The following is a 17,509-nucleotide window of genomic DNA, read 5'->3' as shown; positions in this document are numbered from 1 at the left end:
CAGGGTTGCTTTATATGAAATATATAAACATGCAATTGAACAGATCTTACTCTTTGATAAGTGTGGCAGCCCTTAGCCTGAGGAGTTATTTTCTCCCTCTCATTCACATTGACTGCTGTACATTTGATAAAAGAGGAAGAATGTTAATAGTAAGAACTGAAAGTAACATTCAATGCCTCACATACGCCAAACAGCCCATGTGATAGGGGTGGAAGTACTGTTTTAGTAAATCATTTTCTGAAGAATTGGAACTGTCATCTTTAGGACTCTTGAGAAAAGAAATTATCAAACGTAGGCAATTCAGATCTTTCAACAATGCTCTAATCCATAGGAGCTTAAAAGATGGGACTCTTCCTCCACTTCCATCCAAGTAATGCTCAAAAGGAGAGCAGTTCCAGAAGGAAAGAGCTGAGTTCCAAGGGAACAATTGCCTCTGCTAGGTGAGACTCACGAGCAGCTATAGGTTTCATGGTTCAAGATCAGCAGCGTTTTGTTCTGGTCCGAGCTGATCCATGCCAGCTCTAGTGAAATGCAGACTGTACACACTGCTCAGACGTCTACTTGAGGTGGTGCTTCTGTCTCAGTATCGAGCACTGCTGCTCTCAGCTCTTCAGCATCTTGAGGAACTCCACAACTGTAACTGCTGACAACACCATTGAAAGATCTGGAATTCAGTAACTGCCTTTGTGCCTCCAAATTTAAAATCTGTAACGCTGCATTATCTCCTTGAAGAACAGAGACTCACTACAGCTTATTATGCTACCAAAACTTGGAAACATACTTGCCATCAAGTTTTTATACATAAACAGTTACACATAACATGTCTGTTATGTAAGAGACACAAAAAGAGCAAACACACACACACAGCAGCTTTCAGGCCCTCTCCTTAACAATACTGCGGCACAACAGGAGCTTCGCACAGCTTGGGCTGTGTTTTGGTTTTAGTTCCTGGAATCTGACCAGCATGTAAGAAAGATTGTGTTGATCCTTCCAGTTATTTCCTTTTTCTGGAGCTCACTTCCTGCCGTCATGCCTTGGGATTTCCTCCAGCCTTATCAAACGCAGCCCAGTGTTACTTGCTGTGTAGGTTACGTGGTCAGTTACCTGACTGAGTGACCAGGACTGCTTTCAAGTTGGCAATATTAACTCATCGCTACAAGACAACACACTGTAAAGCTGCTTCCTAACAGCCCACGTCAAAGCTCTCCCTTCTGGGGCACTCAAAAACCATGATGAGGGACGTTGAAATAAATAGTTTAATGAAAAATCCTTAAAACTAGAGACTAGTTGCTTGCTCACCGACACTACGCTACGGTACCGAAGGTACTTCGAACTGTCCCGTGGCACGCAGTGCTTCTTGCAGCTGTCTGTACGCGGTTATCCAAACTAGACTGTTCAACTAGCAGCGCATTCTGATCGGCTGCTCACAAGTTCTGGACCACTTCCCATCGCCACGCTCTACGCGCCTCACTTTTTTCATGAAGGCGAGAACGATTTGATTTACAAAGCCTAGGGTTCAAGAAACAGAACGAGCGGGCAGCAGCAACTCCCGAAGCACACACAGCACGGTACCGGCCCGCAGCTCTCCCTCAGGCGCGCACCCCCGCCCTCACGGCGGGAAGCGCCGCGCGCAGCGGCCCGACCTGGCCTGGCCCCTCCCTCGGCGGCGCGAGGCGATCGCCGCCGTCACTTCGGCAGCCGATCCGGGCCCTGCGCCTGACGCCGCGGCCGCGGCCAATCGGTGGCTGCGTCGGGCCCCGGTACCGCCCCCCGGCGGATCCCCACAGGGACGGGCCGGAGCGGCGGCCGCCGCTGCGGGTGTCCGGGCTGAGTCAGCGCCCCGCCGCCCCCGCCGAGGATGAATATCATGGACTTTAACATGAAGAAGCTGGCGGCCGACGCGGGCACTTTTCTCAGCCGCGCCGTGCAGGTACGGCCGCTCCCGAGGGGGCGCGCGCTCTGACCGAGCTTCATCGCGGCGGCCCCGGCTGTTGGGAAGCGGGCGAGGCCACGGGCCGGTCCTTAGGGCCGGTCCTTAGGGCCGCCGTCCGTCGGCCCGGCGCGGGGCGTTGGCCGGGGATCGCGGTTCCGGGCCGGGCCGACGGCTGGGCGTGCCGCGGGAGTGCCGGGCCCGGCCGCGCTGCTTGGGGGCCAGCGGTGCGCCGCGCCTCGGGCTGCTCCGTGACCCCGCGCCCCGCTGCGCGCGGTCGTCTGTCTGTCTGTCTGTCTGGATACGGGCATTTTTCCGCGGCCCGTTGCACAACAGCCGGGCTCGGCGGGCGGGGCAGCGCAAGGTCAGCGTAGGCCGAGGGGAGGGGAGGGGAGGGGGCGGCCGGGCTGGGCAGCGGCAGCTGGGGGAGATGGGGCTGGAGCAGAACAAAGGTGTGACTGCCGTGGAGTAAGCCGGTGTCTTCACTGGCTGCTCTGAATGCATCCTGCTGGCCGTTCGGTGAAACTTGAGCTCTGACGTGACACGTGCGAGCATCTGTCTGCTTTAATTTTCGTTTAGCTTCGCTGTCGCTTTTAGGCTCGTTCGATAGCCCGTTGTTTCTCGGTCTGTCTTCTCCTTTCTTTATGCTAAGGGCACTATAACTGGCTTCTGTTCCTTCGCTGTTGTCTTGAGCTGTAATCCTCTTTCTTTACATAATCAAACCTGAACAGATTTCCTGTAGGGAGGTGGATATCCAAACTGAGCACAGTAATTCACAGTAATTTCTCCTGCTCTTTCCTTGAGTCAGGTTTGGAACGTGATTAAAGTGGCTGTGTGCTCAGATCAGGCGGACTGTTGGCCTGTATCTAAATATTCAAGCAGAGCCAGCGATCAGTGGTACAGCAGAGCACTGAAGATGCAAACTCATCAGAAAACATTGCTGCTCAAGCTTAAATTACCTTAAAGCAGTAATTATGGCTTTTGTACATGTTGGAGGTCTTTCCACACACTTTTTTTTTTTTTTTTCCTGACTTCTTTTGGAGCTGCATGTTTCCCAGGCCATCTCTTCCTCTCCAGCTTTTACTTTTCTTGCAAGACAAAGGGGAGAAAAAAGAGATGCAGTTCTTCATTGTAAGATCCCTGGTAGGATCTTGTGACTTTTTTCTTTTATCTTGACTTTCTACATGTAAATACTTAATTGTATTAAATGTAATGGAGGCTTTCCATCGTAGTTTAAAGGTGGTATAAAGTGTGGTTTACTCCAGTATGCTCTGCGTTGCTGGTTTACATCTGAATAGCTCCATTGATAGGCTTCTTCATCTGAACTGAAACTAAGGGGAATGTGGAAGTAATAGTAATCGGCTCTACCGACTGCCACTTCCTCCTAAAATAAGATGTTTATGGAGGAGAGTTGTTGTATATGTATGTATGCCACTGTATACAAAACAGTACTATTTCCTCCATTGTGACCTGGTCACGTTCAAGCAACCTGTGGAAACAGGTGGGAAATCAGAGGGGCAGCACTGATGCATTTTATTGATGCTGGAAACCATACTTCTATCAAACTGTTATTTGCCATGCTGCTCTATATTTTTAATCTTTTTTCTTCTAAATGGGTACATGAAGTGTGACATGGGCTAAGCAGTCTCCACACTATGAAGAAGAGATCTGGAAATACTAATTAGAAAGGTCATTTCATAAACGAATACAATTTTATGTAATTAGGCAAAAATCAAAGCCATTTTTATTGTATGTTAATGAATCTTAAGAAGCTTTTGAGAGCTACTTGCAGTACGTAGTACTGTTTTAAAGAGCCTTTTAAGAAATAGCAGTAGCAGGTCCATCAATACATTCTGTGCCTCCCTATACTGCAATTGAACTTTCTTGCAAAGGTGCCTTTCTTTCTTAGTAGAGCCTCAAATAACTGCAGTATTTATCTAGCCTTCAGATGTGTGTGCTATCAAAGTTGTTTTTGTTCTATGTGGAAATTAAACTTGGGCAATCAGTTTTATTTGCATTGTATTCTTGCTTTCTATTGTAAGTTTAAGTATTTCAACGAGGAGCTTGTTAAGAATGAATTTTGATAGTTAGAATGCTTTGTTGCTCTTACATTCTTGATCGGTAAGCTCATTAAGGATGTAGTTCTTAACTAAGTTCTTCTGAATATGCCTGACTTTGAACAGGCTGTGAAGGGATGAGGTCATCCTGACGAACCAGTGCTCTGAAGAGAGGCAGGCCAAACCCTTAGCTCCAGCTTTGTTCCGTTTCCTGACAGAAAACACTCATCTTCTGTCTTTCCTGGAGACCTGGGAATGAGGTTGAAACTGGTTATGGATTAATAAGCATTGGCATGAATTTAATATCAAGTGAAATTAATAGTCTTCTCTATTTATTTAGCTAATTAGAGTTACATTGTGTTTCACTGTCAAAGAAAACTGCTTGGAGAAGAATTTAAGAGGTCAGCTTACTGTTCCTGTAAAGCTTAACAGGATCAGCTGTATCTAAACAGATCCTGAAGCATGGATCTGTCCTATTCTAAAATGCAGTCCCTCCTTCCCCCAAACATATATTCCAAATCTTCCCAGGATGGCCTATTTTAGCTTTTAATCCTTGCTTTAAGAGCAATATAGAGTGTCTGATATCTAGTTCTAATTTAAATCATCATGTTGAAGTTGGAGCCCACTGTTTTTTGTCCTGTTTGCTACAGACAGGACAACATTCTTTAAATACGTTAAAGGAAGCCGCTGTAAGAATCTGTCATATCTGCAGTTTTCCCTAGGGGTGAAGGGACAACCTTAATTACAAAACGTGCAAGGCTGAAGTAATCTTTCAGTTGCTTTGTTACCTCTGGACTCTTTCCTTCAGACTCGTGTTCCCAGGGGCACGATGCAAAATTGCACAAAATGCTTCAAGCGAGAGCTCCAGGTAGCAAGAAGAGCAGGTAGAGCAGAGGATTTCTTCAAAATGTTGTAAATCATCCTGGTCTTGATGTGATTAATACCCTTCTCCCCTTTTTTGCTGGTAGTGAGGGTGGGTTGTTGAACTTACAGATTTAACCTTCGGTTTTCTTAATGATGTCTGGATAACTTTGTGTGAAAGTAATATGAGTGAGCAGTTGCCATCCTGGACTTGCACTTGGAAACTAGTTTTATGAACTGAGTATTTCCAACCTGTCTGACTAACTACAGTTCACAGAAGAAAAGCTTGGTCAAGCAGAGAAGACTGAACTGGATGCTCACCTGGAGAACCTTCTCAGCAAAGCAGAGTGCACTAAGCAGTGGACGGAGAAAATAATGAAGCAAACAGAAGTGTTGTTGCAGCCAAATCCAAGTAAGGAGTTATTCAGTTTTTTTGTTTGCAACATTTGAATTAATAGGCTTGCCAGTGTAACTGTTAGTGGTATAGGTATTGCCTAAACTATAACTAAATTCAGCAGTTTTCAATGTTGAAGGATTTTGAACATTTTGAAGAGCCATTGGGTATCAGAGGCACTGTTCCATTTGCTTGCTTTCAGATCTGTGAGCCTTCAAGTGCAGAAATATGTAAATGAACATAATTAAATTGCAGCATTGGTTCCATACTCTTGATTGCTTTTGGAGTTGTTTCCTATTTAGTTGAATTTCTAGCTCTAATTCCAGAAATCCTTGGTGGCTGTAAGAACTCTAAAATTTTACTTGTAGATTCAGTGGCTTGAGGAACTCTGTTAATCTATTTCATTATGCTAAATTTCCTGTGCAATGCAAGTCATTCTGAAGCTGGCAAGATGAGCTGAAATGTTTGTCTCTTACTATTTCTTTACTGAATAATTGCTTTTCCTAGACACTGAATGTTTAATGCTCCCAGATTTGTAGCTTTCTATAAGCTAGAAATGGTAACTTTTATTTGTTTTTCCGAAGTGCACTATGAGGCTCTTAGGATGAAGACTTAGAGCTAAACTTTCGAAAGCCCCATTGTATAAGGAAGGTTAAAAGTTTAATTTTTCACTTTGGAAGACAGCTGTAAGGAATATTTGAAATAAGCATGACATATAAAATACAGATAGCTTTGAAGAACAGCATCTTCATCCTAACTGTGTTCACTTAATGTTGAGCTTGTATGTCTGGAATTTAAAATTGTTTTATTCCTTTTCTATTTGTAAGCTGTGTTTTGAGTGACAGTTCTTTGAAATGCTTGTGTTTTTCAGATGCTAGGATAGAAGAATTTTTCTATGAGAAACTGGACCGGAAAGCACCAAGTCGTATGAATAATCCAGAGTTGTTAGGCCAGTATATGATTGATGCTGGTAACGAATTTGGCCCAGGAACAGCATACGGTAAGTGAAAGCAATGAATGCAGGGGGAGAAAAAATGCACATATGCTTTTACACTGGGGGGGAAAAATGTGCTATTTGTCTCTTTTTAGGCAAAACACTTCAAAGACTCTTTTTTTTTAATCAGTTTGAGGTGACTTGCTCTGTAACTTTGTGTGTTAGGAGTTCAATGATGAGGTTTCTCTTCTAATAAAAAAAAACCAGAACTTAACGTTGGAATACTGCCCGTCTTTGTGGAAGGATGACTTTCTGGAATCATAGTTCTGGAATCTAATTTCCTGGTTAGACATAAAGACAGCACATCTGACGACACTTAATGTTATCTACAATTAAATTCTTTACTGAGAACCTCCTCTGACTTCACAGTATTCCTGCTTTTCATTTTATGTGTGTATGCATATGGCAAAATGTTTGTATAGGTGACTGTTGAGCATGATCTAAGCTTTGTTCTCCAGCAGACTTCTGTAACTGACAAGAGAACTAAGTGGTGGGGTATAATGTTTTCACGCTGTGTTCAGTTAAAAGATCTGATGTTAGTGTTCTCTACGACCCTGGAAGTTGCTGAAAATAGATGTAGCTGTTAATTTAATCTTACTTACTGAAAAACGTGTGTGTGTTTAAGTCCTCTATGAAAGTTGAGCAGCTAGCTGTCCTTAGTAACTTTCTTTAAAATTGCAGTTGGAGGGGAAATCTGTTCTAGGAAGAATGATTTGTATCTGGAAACAATGGGGTTCCTTCGGAAAGGAGGGAAAGAGTATTTAGAAAAATGTTTTGTAGAAGATATAAGGATACAAAATTGATAATGGCAGGCTTTATACTTTTTACTTTCGGTATGTTTTTATGCTTTTATCTGTGACCCCTTTCTGATCATGAGCTTCAAAATTCTTTAACATTGCATAGATTTTTGCTTACAGGCACACGGTCCTTTGTGTTGCAGTTGCTGTAACATCTGTAGTTCGGGGGAGTTGCAGGAACTTTTAGCATATAGATAGACTTGCATTTTGTGGTGTCATGAAATTGATTTGTCTGTAGACCTGGTGAGTGCCTTTTCTAATTCAGCCTTGTGTGTTTGTTGAAACATATTAATGAGCACTGTGCATTCTTGATGCACTAACCCGGGCTTCAATGCCTAACCTGTAACCACATTTCCAAGTATTGTTCAGTCAGTAGACAAAACCTACGTGCATGTTTAGGAACTGGTGTTGATCTTAGGGATAAAGGTGGAGGAAGTATTTTCCAGTAGCTAAGTGGACTTTTCCTTGCTCCTGAGTACTCGTGACTAATTCCTTAAAAATATTATATAAAGGGAGGAGGTTGTTTAAATTGATGTAAGTAGGTACAGTATCCAGGTCTAAAATAGGTGTGGACAACCAAGTTGCTGTAGTTATTGCAACTTCTACATTGCTGTATCTCTACTCATTGAAATCTGGCCTTCACCTGTGATTTTTTGATATGAAACAAGAATTAGTTTTATTAGTTAATAATATATTTTGGAAGTCCCTGCTGTGGCATTGGATTATCTTTCAAACTGTTGGTCTTGACTCATGTGCCTGTAGTAACTTGTCTTGACAGCTACCTGTCTAAATTGCTATGAAATCATCATATTTTCTCATTTTCAGGAAATGCGCTCATTAAATGTGGAGAAACACAAAAACAAATTGGAACAGCAGACAGAGAACTAATTCAAACGTCAGCTATAAACTTTCTCACTCCCCTAAGAAACTTTATCGAAGGAGACTATAAAACTATTACTGTAAGTTGAAGTGTGCATTCCTCAGCATTTCAAAATAATTGAAAAAGCAGATCTCTGGAATTGTAGAAAGCTGAGCAGTATTGCTTTTGGAAACTGATTTGGAAAAGGTCAGATGAATTTGTAACCTTAACGTATCCTTTTTCCTTTTGACCGTTCAAAATAATTCTGTAATCTTACCTTTTCTTAAACTACATTAAATTATATTAAATATTAAAGCTATGTATCTGAAGTGTAAAATGTGTGAGGGTAATTAGGAACTAGTTCTGCTTCTTTGTTCAACTGAAGAACGTGTTTTATATATGATCATGAGGAGAGGAGGCAGGAAAACAAAATAGACAGGATTTTGCTTTTGAATTGTATGTTTTCTCATGAGCTAACCTACATGGCTTTCAGAAAGAACGCAAACTATTACAGAATAAAAGACTGGATTTGGATGCTGCAAAAACCAGATTGAAGAAGGCAAAAGTTGCTGAAGCTCGAGCTGCAGTAAGTAATGTTTTTAAAATTGTCTGTAACTTTCAGACTTGTTATACTTATGTATTCATAGGTCTGATTGTTTCCTCGCTGCTATCCTGGGAGATTTCATGTTTAGTGTAGTAAGGGTTATGCACACAGATGTTGAAGAAATAGAGGCAGTTTCAGTATGTAGGGAGAATGCGCGTACTATGCAAGATGAAGAGGTAGGAGCAGGATTCTGACTTTTGCTGGTGTTTCTGAATGGATCATTGTCTTAAAAGATATCAGAATTGTTATCTATGAGGCTGAGCTTGACAGATAAAGCACCTCATATCCTTGGGGTGGTGATCCCTTTCTCTCTCTCTTTTTATTTTATTTTATTTTATTTTATTTTATTTGGAAAAAAAAGCAACAAAAAAAGTCAAACAAAAACAACCAAGCAAACAAAAAGACCCTTTATCTCCCTGACAGTTTTGCCTGTCTGTCAGTCTTCTACCTCATGTCTGCTGTTCCTGTGAATTTAAACTGTTGATATATCTTTCAGGTCAATGCATGCATTTCTTCCTGTATCATGTTATTCTAATGCAAAGAAAGTTATTTTTCTACTTGTCACGCTTTCTTAATTTGTAACATTACCAGCAAAGTGTGGAGAAGTGTTGTTAATTTATTGTGTTATGGCAGTAAGTATATACTGTACTTTTAAAATATGTGTACAATAGGGAAACTTTTCTTGAAGGAATTGAGTTTAATAGTAAAAGGAACGTTCTGTACTCAGGTTTGTTAGTTCATCTGTGGTATAATCATCCAGAGTCATGTGCTTGGATGAAGCTATTGGTAGTTGCTACTGCTGCTACTACTTGACTGGTCTTAAATATCCCAATAACATGTAATTCAGTTCTACTTGCAAATTACTTTATTATGGTAGAACATGAAACTCCAGGTTTCTTGCATCACTATCTTGCCTGCACTTGAACTTTACATATGTTTTAATAGCAGTAAGCATGTCTAAAAAGAATTGAATTTTAGGATTCCTGGAGAAGTTTTTAAAAAAAGAAAAAATCTCAATTTTTATCCTGCAGTACAGAAATGGAGACTAATATGGATGTAGTTGTTATGCAAATTGTTCACCTTCTGCTAACTCGTTCTGTTTATGAAGGAAGATGTCTGGCAAACAGTGCTGAACTGATAATATAGGAAAAAGTATTGAATCAAATTTGTTTCACCACCTTACTTAACAGGATGGAGCAAGGTGATTAAATTAGGACCTACAATTGAATACTTTTTTTTCTTGCTGTAAAAGTATTATTTTCAACTGAACTAGCTTAGATCAGTATTTAAAAGAGCTGAATAAAACTGTTCAGATTTCTATGATCAGTTCACAATCTTGTGTAGCTTAAACTTGTAGGATTTGTGCCAACAAACTGTTCACCTGCTGTATTCAGTGTTGTAACTTGCTTTTGTCTTTTATCTATGCTCTTAAGCAACTAAACACTTCTCAGCCTGAAGAGAATAACATTATGGTAAATGTCTCTTACGTGCTCAACTTGCTGCATGTAAAATGGCTGAAGGTTTGTTGGCCTCCTGTGTTCATTCATTTTCTGTCAATTGGTTCCTCTTGCTATCCTTTCAATTTGGCCTTGCTTCAGGTTTGATATTAAGAAAAAATTCTTTTCCAAAGGAGTACTGGAGCAGGCTGCCCAGGGAAGTGGTGGAGTTCTCATCCCTGGAGCTGTTAAAAAAAAAAAAAGTGCAGATGTGATCCTGAGGGATGTGGGTTAGTGGGCGTGGTGGTGATGGGCTGATGGTTGGTCTAGATGATCTTAGAGGTCTTTTTCAACCTTAGTGATACTATGATTTCCGTTCCAAATGGATATGTATCTCACATTGCATATGAAAAGTGTACTCAATACACTCACAGCAGCACAGCATCGGGTGGTGATTTCATCACCTATCTGGAAGTATACAGTATTAAATTCATGCTCACATGAATTCATTGTAAATTTAGCCTGCAAAGGAATTCAATTTTTATTCCTTGTCGAAGTTCATCTGTTGAAGGGAAAGGAATTATTGTTTTCCTATTGTTTTTATGTGGATGGGAGAAAGTAATGTAAAACAGCTAGAAATATGTGGAAACTATTTGTTTTCTTCAAGACGTGTTTTACAAACAGTTGAAATGGATTAAAATCACGAATGAAGGGCTTAACTCAGAATATGGCTTATCCCAAAGCTGTGGTAGGGACTCATTAGTGCAGCTGTTCTAGCATCATTGTTGTGCTAAATGGAATAGGGGTTACTTTTTGTTTGATGTAATTGGCCATATGCTCTGCTGGGTGAAACACAGGCTGGAGTTGTGGTCAGTGGAGTTAAATCCAGTTGGCAGCCTATCATGAGCAGTGTCCACCAGGGCTCAGTACTGGGGCCACACCTGTTCAGTATCTTTATCAGTGACCTTGATGAGGGGATTGAGTGCAACCTCAGTAAGTTTGGAAATTACACCAAGCTGGGAGGCAGTGTTGATCTGCCAGAGGGTAGAAAGGCACAGCAGTGAGACCTGCATAGATTGGATCAATGGGCCAAAGTAAACTGTAGAGTTTCAATGGGGCCATGTGTCAGATCCTGTGTTTTGATCATAACAACCCCAGGAAACCTGACAGGCTTGGGGAGGAGTGGCTGGAAAGCTGCCTGATGGGAAGGGACCTTGGTGTACTGATGGACAGACAGCTGAATATGAGCCAGCAGTGTGCCCAGGTGGCCAAGAAGGCCAATGGCATCCTGGCTTATATCAGGAATGGTGTGGTGATCAGGACTGAGGAAGTCATCCTGCCCCTGTACTCTGCACTAGTGAAACTCACCTTGAGCACTGTGTTCAGTTTTGGGCACCTCAATACAGAAAGGACACTGAGGTCCAAAGAAGGGCAACAAGGTTTGTGAAGGGCTTGGAGAACATGTCCTATGAGGAGTGACTGAAGGAGCTGGGGCTGTTTAGTCTGGGGAAGAGGAGGCTGAGGGGAGACCTTATTGTTCTCTTCAAATATCTGAAAGGTGCTTACACCGAGAGCGGGGCTGGTCTCTTCTCACTGGTGACAGGATGAGTGGAAATGGCCTCAAGTTACGCCAGGGGAGGAATAGCTTGGATATCAGGAAAAACTTCTTTACAGAAAGGGTTCTTAAACTGGAATGGGCTCCCCAGGGAGGTGGTTGAGTCACCATCCCTGGATGTGTTTAACAACCGTTTGGATGTGGTGTTCGGGGAGATGATTTAGCAGAGGGTTGTTAGAGTTAGGTAGTATTGTGAGGTTGCAGGTGGACTTGATGATCTTTAAGGTCTTTTCCAACCTGGGTTATTCTGTGATTCTGTGACATAAACCATGCTGTTTGGGTTGTCATGATTTGATCTGGATCTGTATAGCACAGTGGGTCTCATTGCAGTAAGTATGTATGTTTCTCAGTTGTGGTCAGATAAAAGGGTGAATGAGGTTGTTTCAGCTAGCTTCTGTGACCTTTATGCATGCTTCTTCTTACAAAAGTCCTGATTGTGTCATCTTCCTTCAACTGTGGAAATGTGAAGGTTAAAGGAGAATTGCATTGCAAGAGAAAATTGGGGCAGCAAGCTGAAGTAATTAAGTTCTAGAGTAAATTCACTCTGGTTCTATGACTTTGCTGTGCTATGTGCTCCTACTTTTAATTCTCAATTTGAGAGTAATTTAATTTCAATGAAAATTTTTGTGAAATAAAAGAAAAGACAATGGACATAGCAAGAGAAATCATTAATTTGTCTTTCTCAGTCTTTAATGTGAGTCTTTAAAATGAGAATAGCTTTCCATAGCTTCCAGTTTCTAACATGTGAACATTACCTAACTTCACCCATAAAGTAACTCAGTTTGATTTGTATCACTTCCTAATCTTAAATTTTAGCTTGTGGTAATATCTTACAAGAATCTATTTGAAGCAGAACAGTTCTACATGTCATTCTTTCCCATGTGTGAACTTAGGGATTTATTTCATTGACGTAGTTTTGTCCTTACTCCACTGTATATGGAGAGCTTTAAGCAAGTGATTTATTCATAGAATTTCTTAAATCTCTGAAGTTTTGAAACAAGGAAATAGTTAAAAGGCAAAGTTAAGTTGCATCTTCTAATAAAGTAACACCAGTCTAAGTTTGCATGTTTTTTCTCTGCTCTTTTAATGCTGACTAGATATGGGCTGAGGAAGTGACAAAAGTAAGTAAACAATTTAGAAACTGCAGAATTCTGCAACAATAACTTGTGTTGATATAATGTAATAAGGGATATTGCATATTGCTGACTTGAGTACTGATACATAATGTAATAAAGGATATTGCATATTGCTGACTTGAGTACTGATAGTGTCTCATGCTGCTTCAGAACACTCGGGGTCCCTTCAGGGCCTTTCAAATTCCAGTGCTGATACAAAGCCCAAAGCTCACTGTATAGTCAGCTATTTTGGCTGGCTATCACTTAGTATCATATGACTGTCATGTGACAAGATGCAATACAAAAAGAAAAAATGAAAACTACAGGGCTTGTCTTTTAACTTGCTGGGTTTGTTTTTTTTTTTCTTTTTCTTTTTTAAAAAAGAAAACTTCCTAATGAGCTTCCTTCAAAATTTTCGGGAAGGTAGAGATCCAGTAATCTAGCCTGTTCTGAAAGACACCTTTATGCTAGGTACATGAGTTTTGCAAGGAGTTTTCTGTGATGTCTGATGTAGTTTATTGGAAAGAGAGGAGGCTTTTTGCTCAACACACTGAGGCTATAGAGTGATTTCGAACATTTAGAGGTGCTTATCTCTAGGACTGGAGAGGAAACAAGGAGGCCTTGCTGTATTGGATCGTATGAATATATTCACTCACTGCTTTATTTAGTCTGTCTTAAAATCACTTTCCTAATGCTGTTTTATATTTCCTCTGCTCTTGGAAAGTGTTATCCCTCTATTACTGCATTACACAGTATTTCTAAATGTTCACATAATCTTCTGTGGCATTTTGGGAGATCATGGATTTCTGAATGTTAACATTCAGGAACCAAGTTTACTTTCTGAATTTGAGGACCAAGTAATTATTTTGAGTGTCCTTCAGTGGGAGGTACTCAGTGAATGCTTCTAATGCATGTAAAAATAAAATCTGACTACATCTAAGGACCACAGGGAAGTATGTATTTTGAGCTTTTTGATTTGTATTTGAGCTTGCTGATTCATTCCTGCATTGTCCAATGAAAATAACATCAAGCATATGAGCAGAGCCTTGTGAACTTGAAATACAAGGGGGAATAAGTTGTCCTTCACTCCACTGCTGTGGTAGGAGAGTCTGTGGTACAAACGCTGTTATGCCACTTAATGCTTGCTTTGTTACTGAGAGAGGAGGGTTAATAATGCTGGCAGAAAGATATTTCTTTTGTATACATTTTATCTATGTGTTAAGTGTCTAATGATAAAGCTGCTTGTTCTGTAGATAGGACTCCAGCATTTCTGAACCCCCCAAAAAAACAATTATTCTTGTGTAGAAAAGATCTGTAGAGAAAAGCACAGGATTCAAACAATGAAATGGTGTTAAATGTGTTTGAATGACTGGCACTGAGTAAAATGGGACTGTCACAGTCCAAAGGTGCAATATTGCACAGTACAAATATCTAACATGCATATTTGTTTCTAGTCTGAACAGGAAGTACGAATTACTCAAAGTGAATTTGACCGTCAAGCAGAGATTACCAGACTTCTCCTGGAAGGTATCAGCAGCACACATGTGAGTATCCAGAAGGGGGAGAAATTAGTTAAAATCAGGGCAGTTCCTAAAGACAAACAAAAAGCTGCAGTAATCTATGTGGGAACTTCAGGCTACTTGCTTTCATGTAATGTCTTAAACGTATCTGTTGGAAGATTTATTTTTTTGACTGTTCTTTAGTGCCCATTGAATTAACTTTGTTTCCCCGTTAACCTTGATCTCTGGTGTTTTCATTGTTACCATTCAACATAATTTTCAATTTATCTGATCAACTGATTATTGAAATCACAAAAATGTGCTAAAATAATCTGTTGTGGAAACAGTATAGATAAATGCAAGATTCTTGTACTGCAGTTACTTTTGATGCTCACATACATTGATTTGGGGCACTTAATTCTATTTACCTGGTAAATCCAGGCATAGTGCTTATGTGGGATGAATAGTTATGTACTGATGTTAGCCTTACCAACCTGCTTAATAGGCCAGTGTTTGTAATGCAGTGTGAAGTTTTTGCAAGCTAAAACTTAAATATTTACTACTTGGCAGGCACATCATCTCCGCTGTCTGAATGACTTTGTTGAAGCTCAGATGACGTATTATGCACAATGTTACAAGTATATGTTGGATCTCCAGAAGCAACTGGGAAGGTAGTAACACTGTTTAAAACATTCTTCTCTGAAGTGTTTATCAGTGGTAGGAAGGCCTAACGCTGATAAAGCAATGATAAAAACAGGGGTGTGCTGTTCTAAGAAAATACCTAGTTTTACTGTTCTGAGGTTTCAACATTTTTGAAGTTAGGGAAGAAACAGTCTGACGTGAATTTCACGTTTGTAAGCCTTTGTGACTGGGGTGATGTAGGAAGGTCTACATGCTTCCTTTTCATACAGGTTTTCCTATTCAAATTCTTCTCTACTTGTTGGTATCTTAGGGCAGTTGCAGACTTGTTATTTAGATGAGCACAGGCACTGAAGAGTTGTCTTCATTTAATAGTGAGGTAAACTGGAAGGTTTCCTTAACTATTAAAATTTACTGTAGCGGCTGTACTAAATAACTGCCTCTGCTTTTGTTTTCCAAGAAGAGGAAGTAGAAACAGATGTGTTTTTGTCCTTTTTCTGACTTGCTGCTTCCTGTGGTGCTTGGTCTCCATGTGATTCTCAGTTTGTTTAAATAGATAGCTTAAAGACTCACAAAAAGTCTTTGAAACTGTTTGTTTATTAACGCTACATCTTTAAAGCTACATTACATTGAAAAAATCATACAACTTCAAAAATTGGTAGCACACAAATATCATTATGTAGGTTTGCACAAGTATCAATACTACTCAGTCTTTGCTGTTTACTGATGTCTAAATGCAAAAATTCTAATTTAAGCATGGAGGCAAATGACTTTCCATGTGGAACTGATTCAACCAGAGATCTTTGTTTTGTTTTCCCCACAGCTTTCCGTCTACTTTTCTCTCTAACAATAATCAGTCTTCTTCAGCTCCTGTGCAAAGCGTTTCTACTCCCTCAGTCTTGGTCTCAGCTTCTGCTTCATTGCCTTCAGTAAGCAATTCTGTAGTTACTTCAGGCATCAGTGAACTGAAATCGTCAAGTGGCAGCAGGAAAGCTAGAGTTCTGTATGACTACGATGCTGCAAATAGCAGCGAGTTATCATTGCTTGCAGATGAGGTAAGTTTTTGAAGTACTTTGATAATTTAAGTGTAAACTCTGAATAGTTGTGACTGGCCAGTTAAGATGAACTACGTAGATCTCTCAGCGTAGCACATCTATTAATTAAGTCTTAATAGAGCTCTGAGAAGTCAGCATCTTTACTTGTATACTGTAATGATGAGAGTTGATATTTGTTATGCCTGCTTAGCTTGCAAGAACATTTACTGGACAATCAAGGTACAATTATACTATCTTCCTTCTACCATTCTTCCAAAACTATTATCAGTACAACTGGTCTTTCAAACATGAAGTGTTGCAGTTTGATAAGAAAATGAAAGCACAACCACTTCTGTTTTGGCAGTGGCAGCAGTGCTGTGCTTATTCCTTTTTGATTCAGTTGAACTCTTAATACTTTAAAGTTAGAAAGCCTATCCTTTGCAAGTGAAGTTGTATAAAATGAAGCTGGGTGCTGGAGCAGTATTCCACCCAGTAATGTTACTGTGTAACATACACCAAAGAATTCAGGTTTCTTAAAAATGTGCATCTTTTAAATATTTCTGTATGACTTTATTTTCATTTAGGCTGTGATTTAGATGGAAGCTGTGGCTTAAGATTGTCTTTTAAGATGCAGCCCATCAACACCATCTCTTTTTCTATCATATACTTGAAGATCCAAACAAAAAAAAAAAACAAAAACAAACAAAACAAAACAAAAAAAATAGTAACTAGTATAATAAAAAAAAAAGACCTAGACAAAGCATGAGATATTTTAAATATTTTGCCATATTTACTTTTCCATGGACCAATGAAAAAATAATGAGCATTAGATTATGTTCCATGGATGCTTTATTTAACTTGGTTTGTTTTGATTCTAAGACCTTGTAAATTACAAGGAAGTAGACTTCTAATTTGTTTTCCAGGCACTGACAAGATTATTATAATGTATTTATGTTTTTTTTATTTGTTTTTTTTTAGGTGATAACAGTTTACAGCATCCCTGGCATGGATTCAGATTGGCTGATGGGTGAAAGGGGAAATCAGAAAGGCAAAGTGCCTATTACTTACTTAGAACTGTTAAACTGAATTGCTGCCCTGAGTAAAGACTGTCAGTTATGGTGGCACCGTATTTATATACAATTAACGTTATATAAGCAGGTTTAAGTGTCTTCCATGTTTCTTTCTTGAGGGACAAATACCAGCCATTACAAACTGGCTTCTCTGCCAGTGTGGTTGCATGGTGAATATTCTATTCAATCTTAATGTTTGAAGCTTTTACTTCATGTGCCAAGAATGTTTCCTACAGATTTGTTTCTACTGAAGTTTTCACTAATACAAGCTTCTACTTTTGAGTAATCTAGATTGAAAGCAGGACATACTGTTTTCTACTGAAGTTTTTCATTAATGGCAAAGCTTTTCTTCATATAAAATAAACTTATTGTGAACTGATGCAAGTGTAATGCACTTTTTTTTTTTTTTTTTTGAGTAATCAAAAACTAACATGAAACATAAATTGATAAGGTTTTGTTCCTGGTAGGTGCGGAGTACAGACGTGCTGAGGCATACATATATGGTTATCTATTGGATAACTCGTGCATTTAATCTGAATTAAATTTTGAACAATGTAAACAGATGTCCTTTCTCTGTTGGAAACTTGAGGCAAAGTGCAAGTATG

The 17,509-nt window shown here is 39.9% G+C and overlaps 1 protein-coding gene across 2 annotated transcripts; it reads left to right on the top strand.

Moving 5' to 3' along the window:
• The first annotated feature begins 1,786 nt into the window (after window positions 1-1,786).
• Window positions 1,787-17,283, top strand: SH3GLB1 (SH3 domain containing GRB2 like, endophilin B1). 2 transcript variants are annotated; one of them, XM_042819661.1, is made up of 11 exons: window positions 1,787-1,930; window positions 5,119-5,260; window positions 6,114-6,242; window positions 7,859-7,992; window positions 8,386-8,478; window positions 9,930-10,016; window positions 12,645-12,668; window positions 14,117-14,206; window positions 14,732-14,832; window positions 15,624-15,855; window positions 16,813-17,283. In XM_042819661.1, exons 1-11 carry the CDS (start codon window positions 1,859-1,861, stop codon window positions 16,918-16,920), a joined length of 1,212 nt encoding a protein of 403 aa, XP_042675595.1. In that variant the 5' UTR covers window positions 1,787-1,858; the 3' UTR covers window positions 16,921-17,283. The 2 variants fall into 2 exon arrangements, with proteins under 2 accessions (XP_042675595.1, XP_042675594.1); XM_042819660.1 differs by lacking the exons at window positions 9,930-10,016; window positions 12,645-12,668 and having other exon boundaries at window positions 1,789-1,930.
• Window positions 17,284-17,509: the final 226 nt, after the last annotated feature.

Source organism: Centrocercus urophasianus, unplaced genomic scaffold, assembly GCF_019232065.1.
Source record: "Centrocercus urophasianus isolate 14NV4802_14NV808 unplaced genomic scaffold, USGS_Curo_1.0 seq_18, whole genome shotgun sequence".
Lineage (NCBI taxonomy): Eukaryota > Metazoa > Chordata > Aves > Galliformes > Phasianidae > Centrocercus > Centrocercus urophasianus.
The sequence above is the reverse complement of the archived record's forward strand: the minus strand, read 5'-3'. Positions and strand labels throughout refer to the sequence as shown.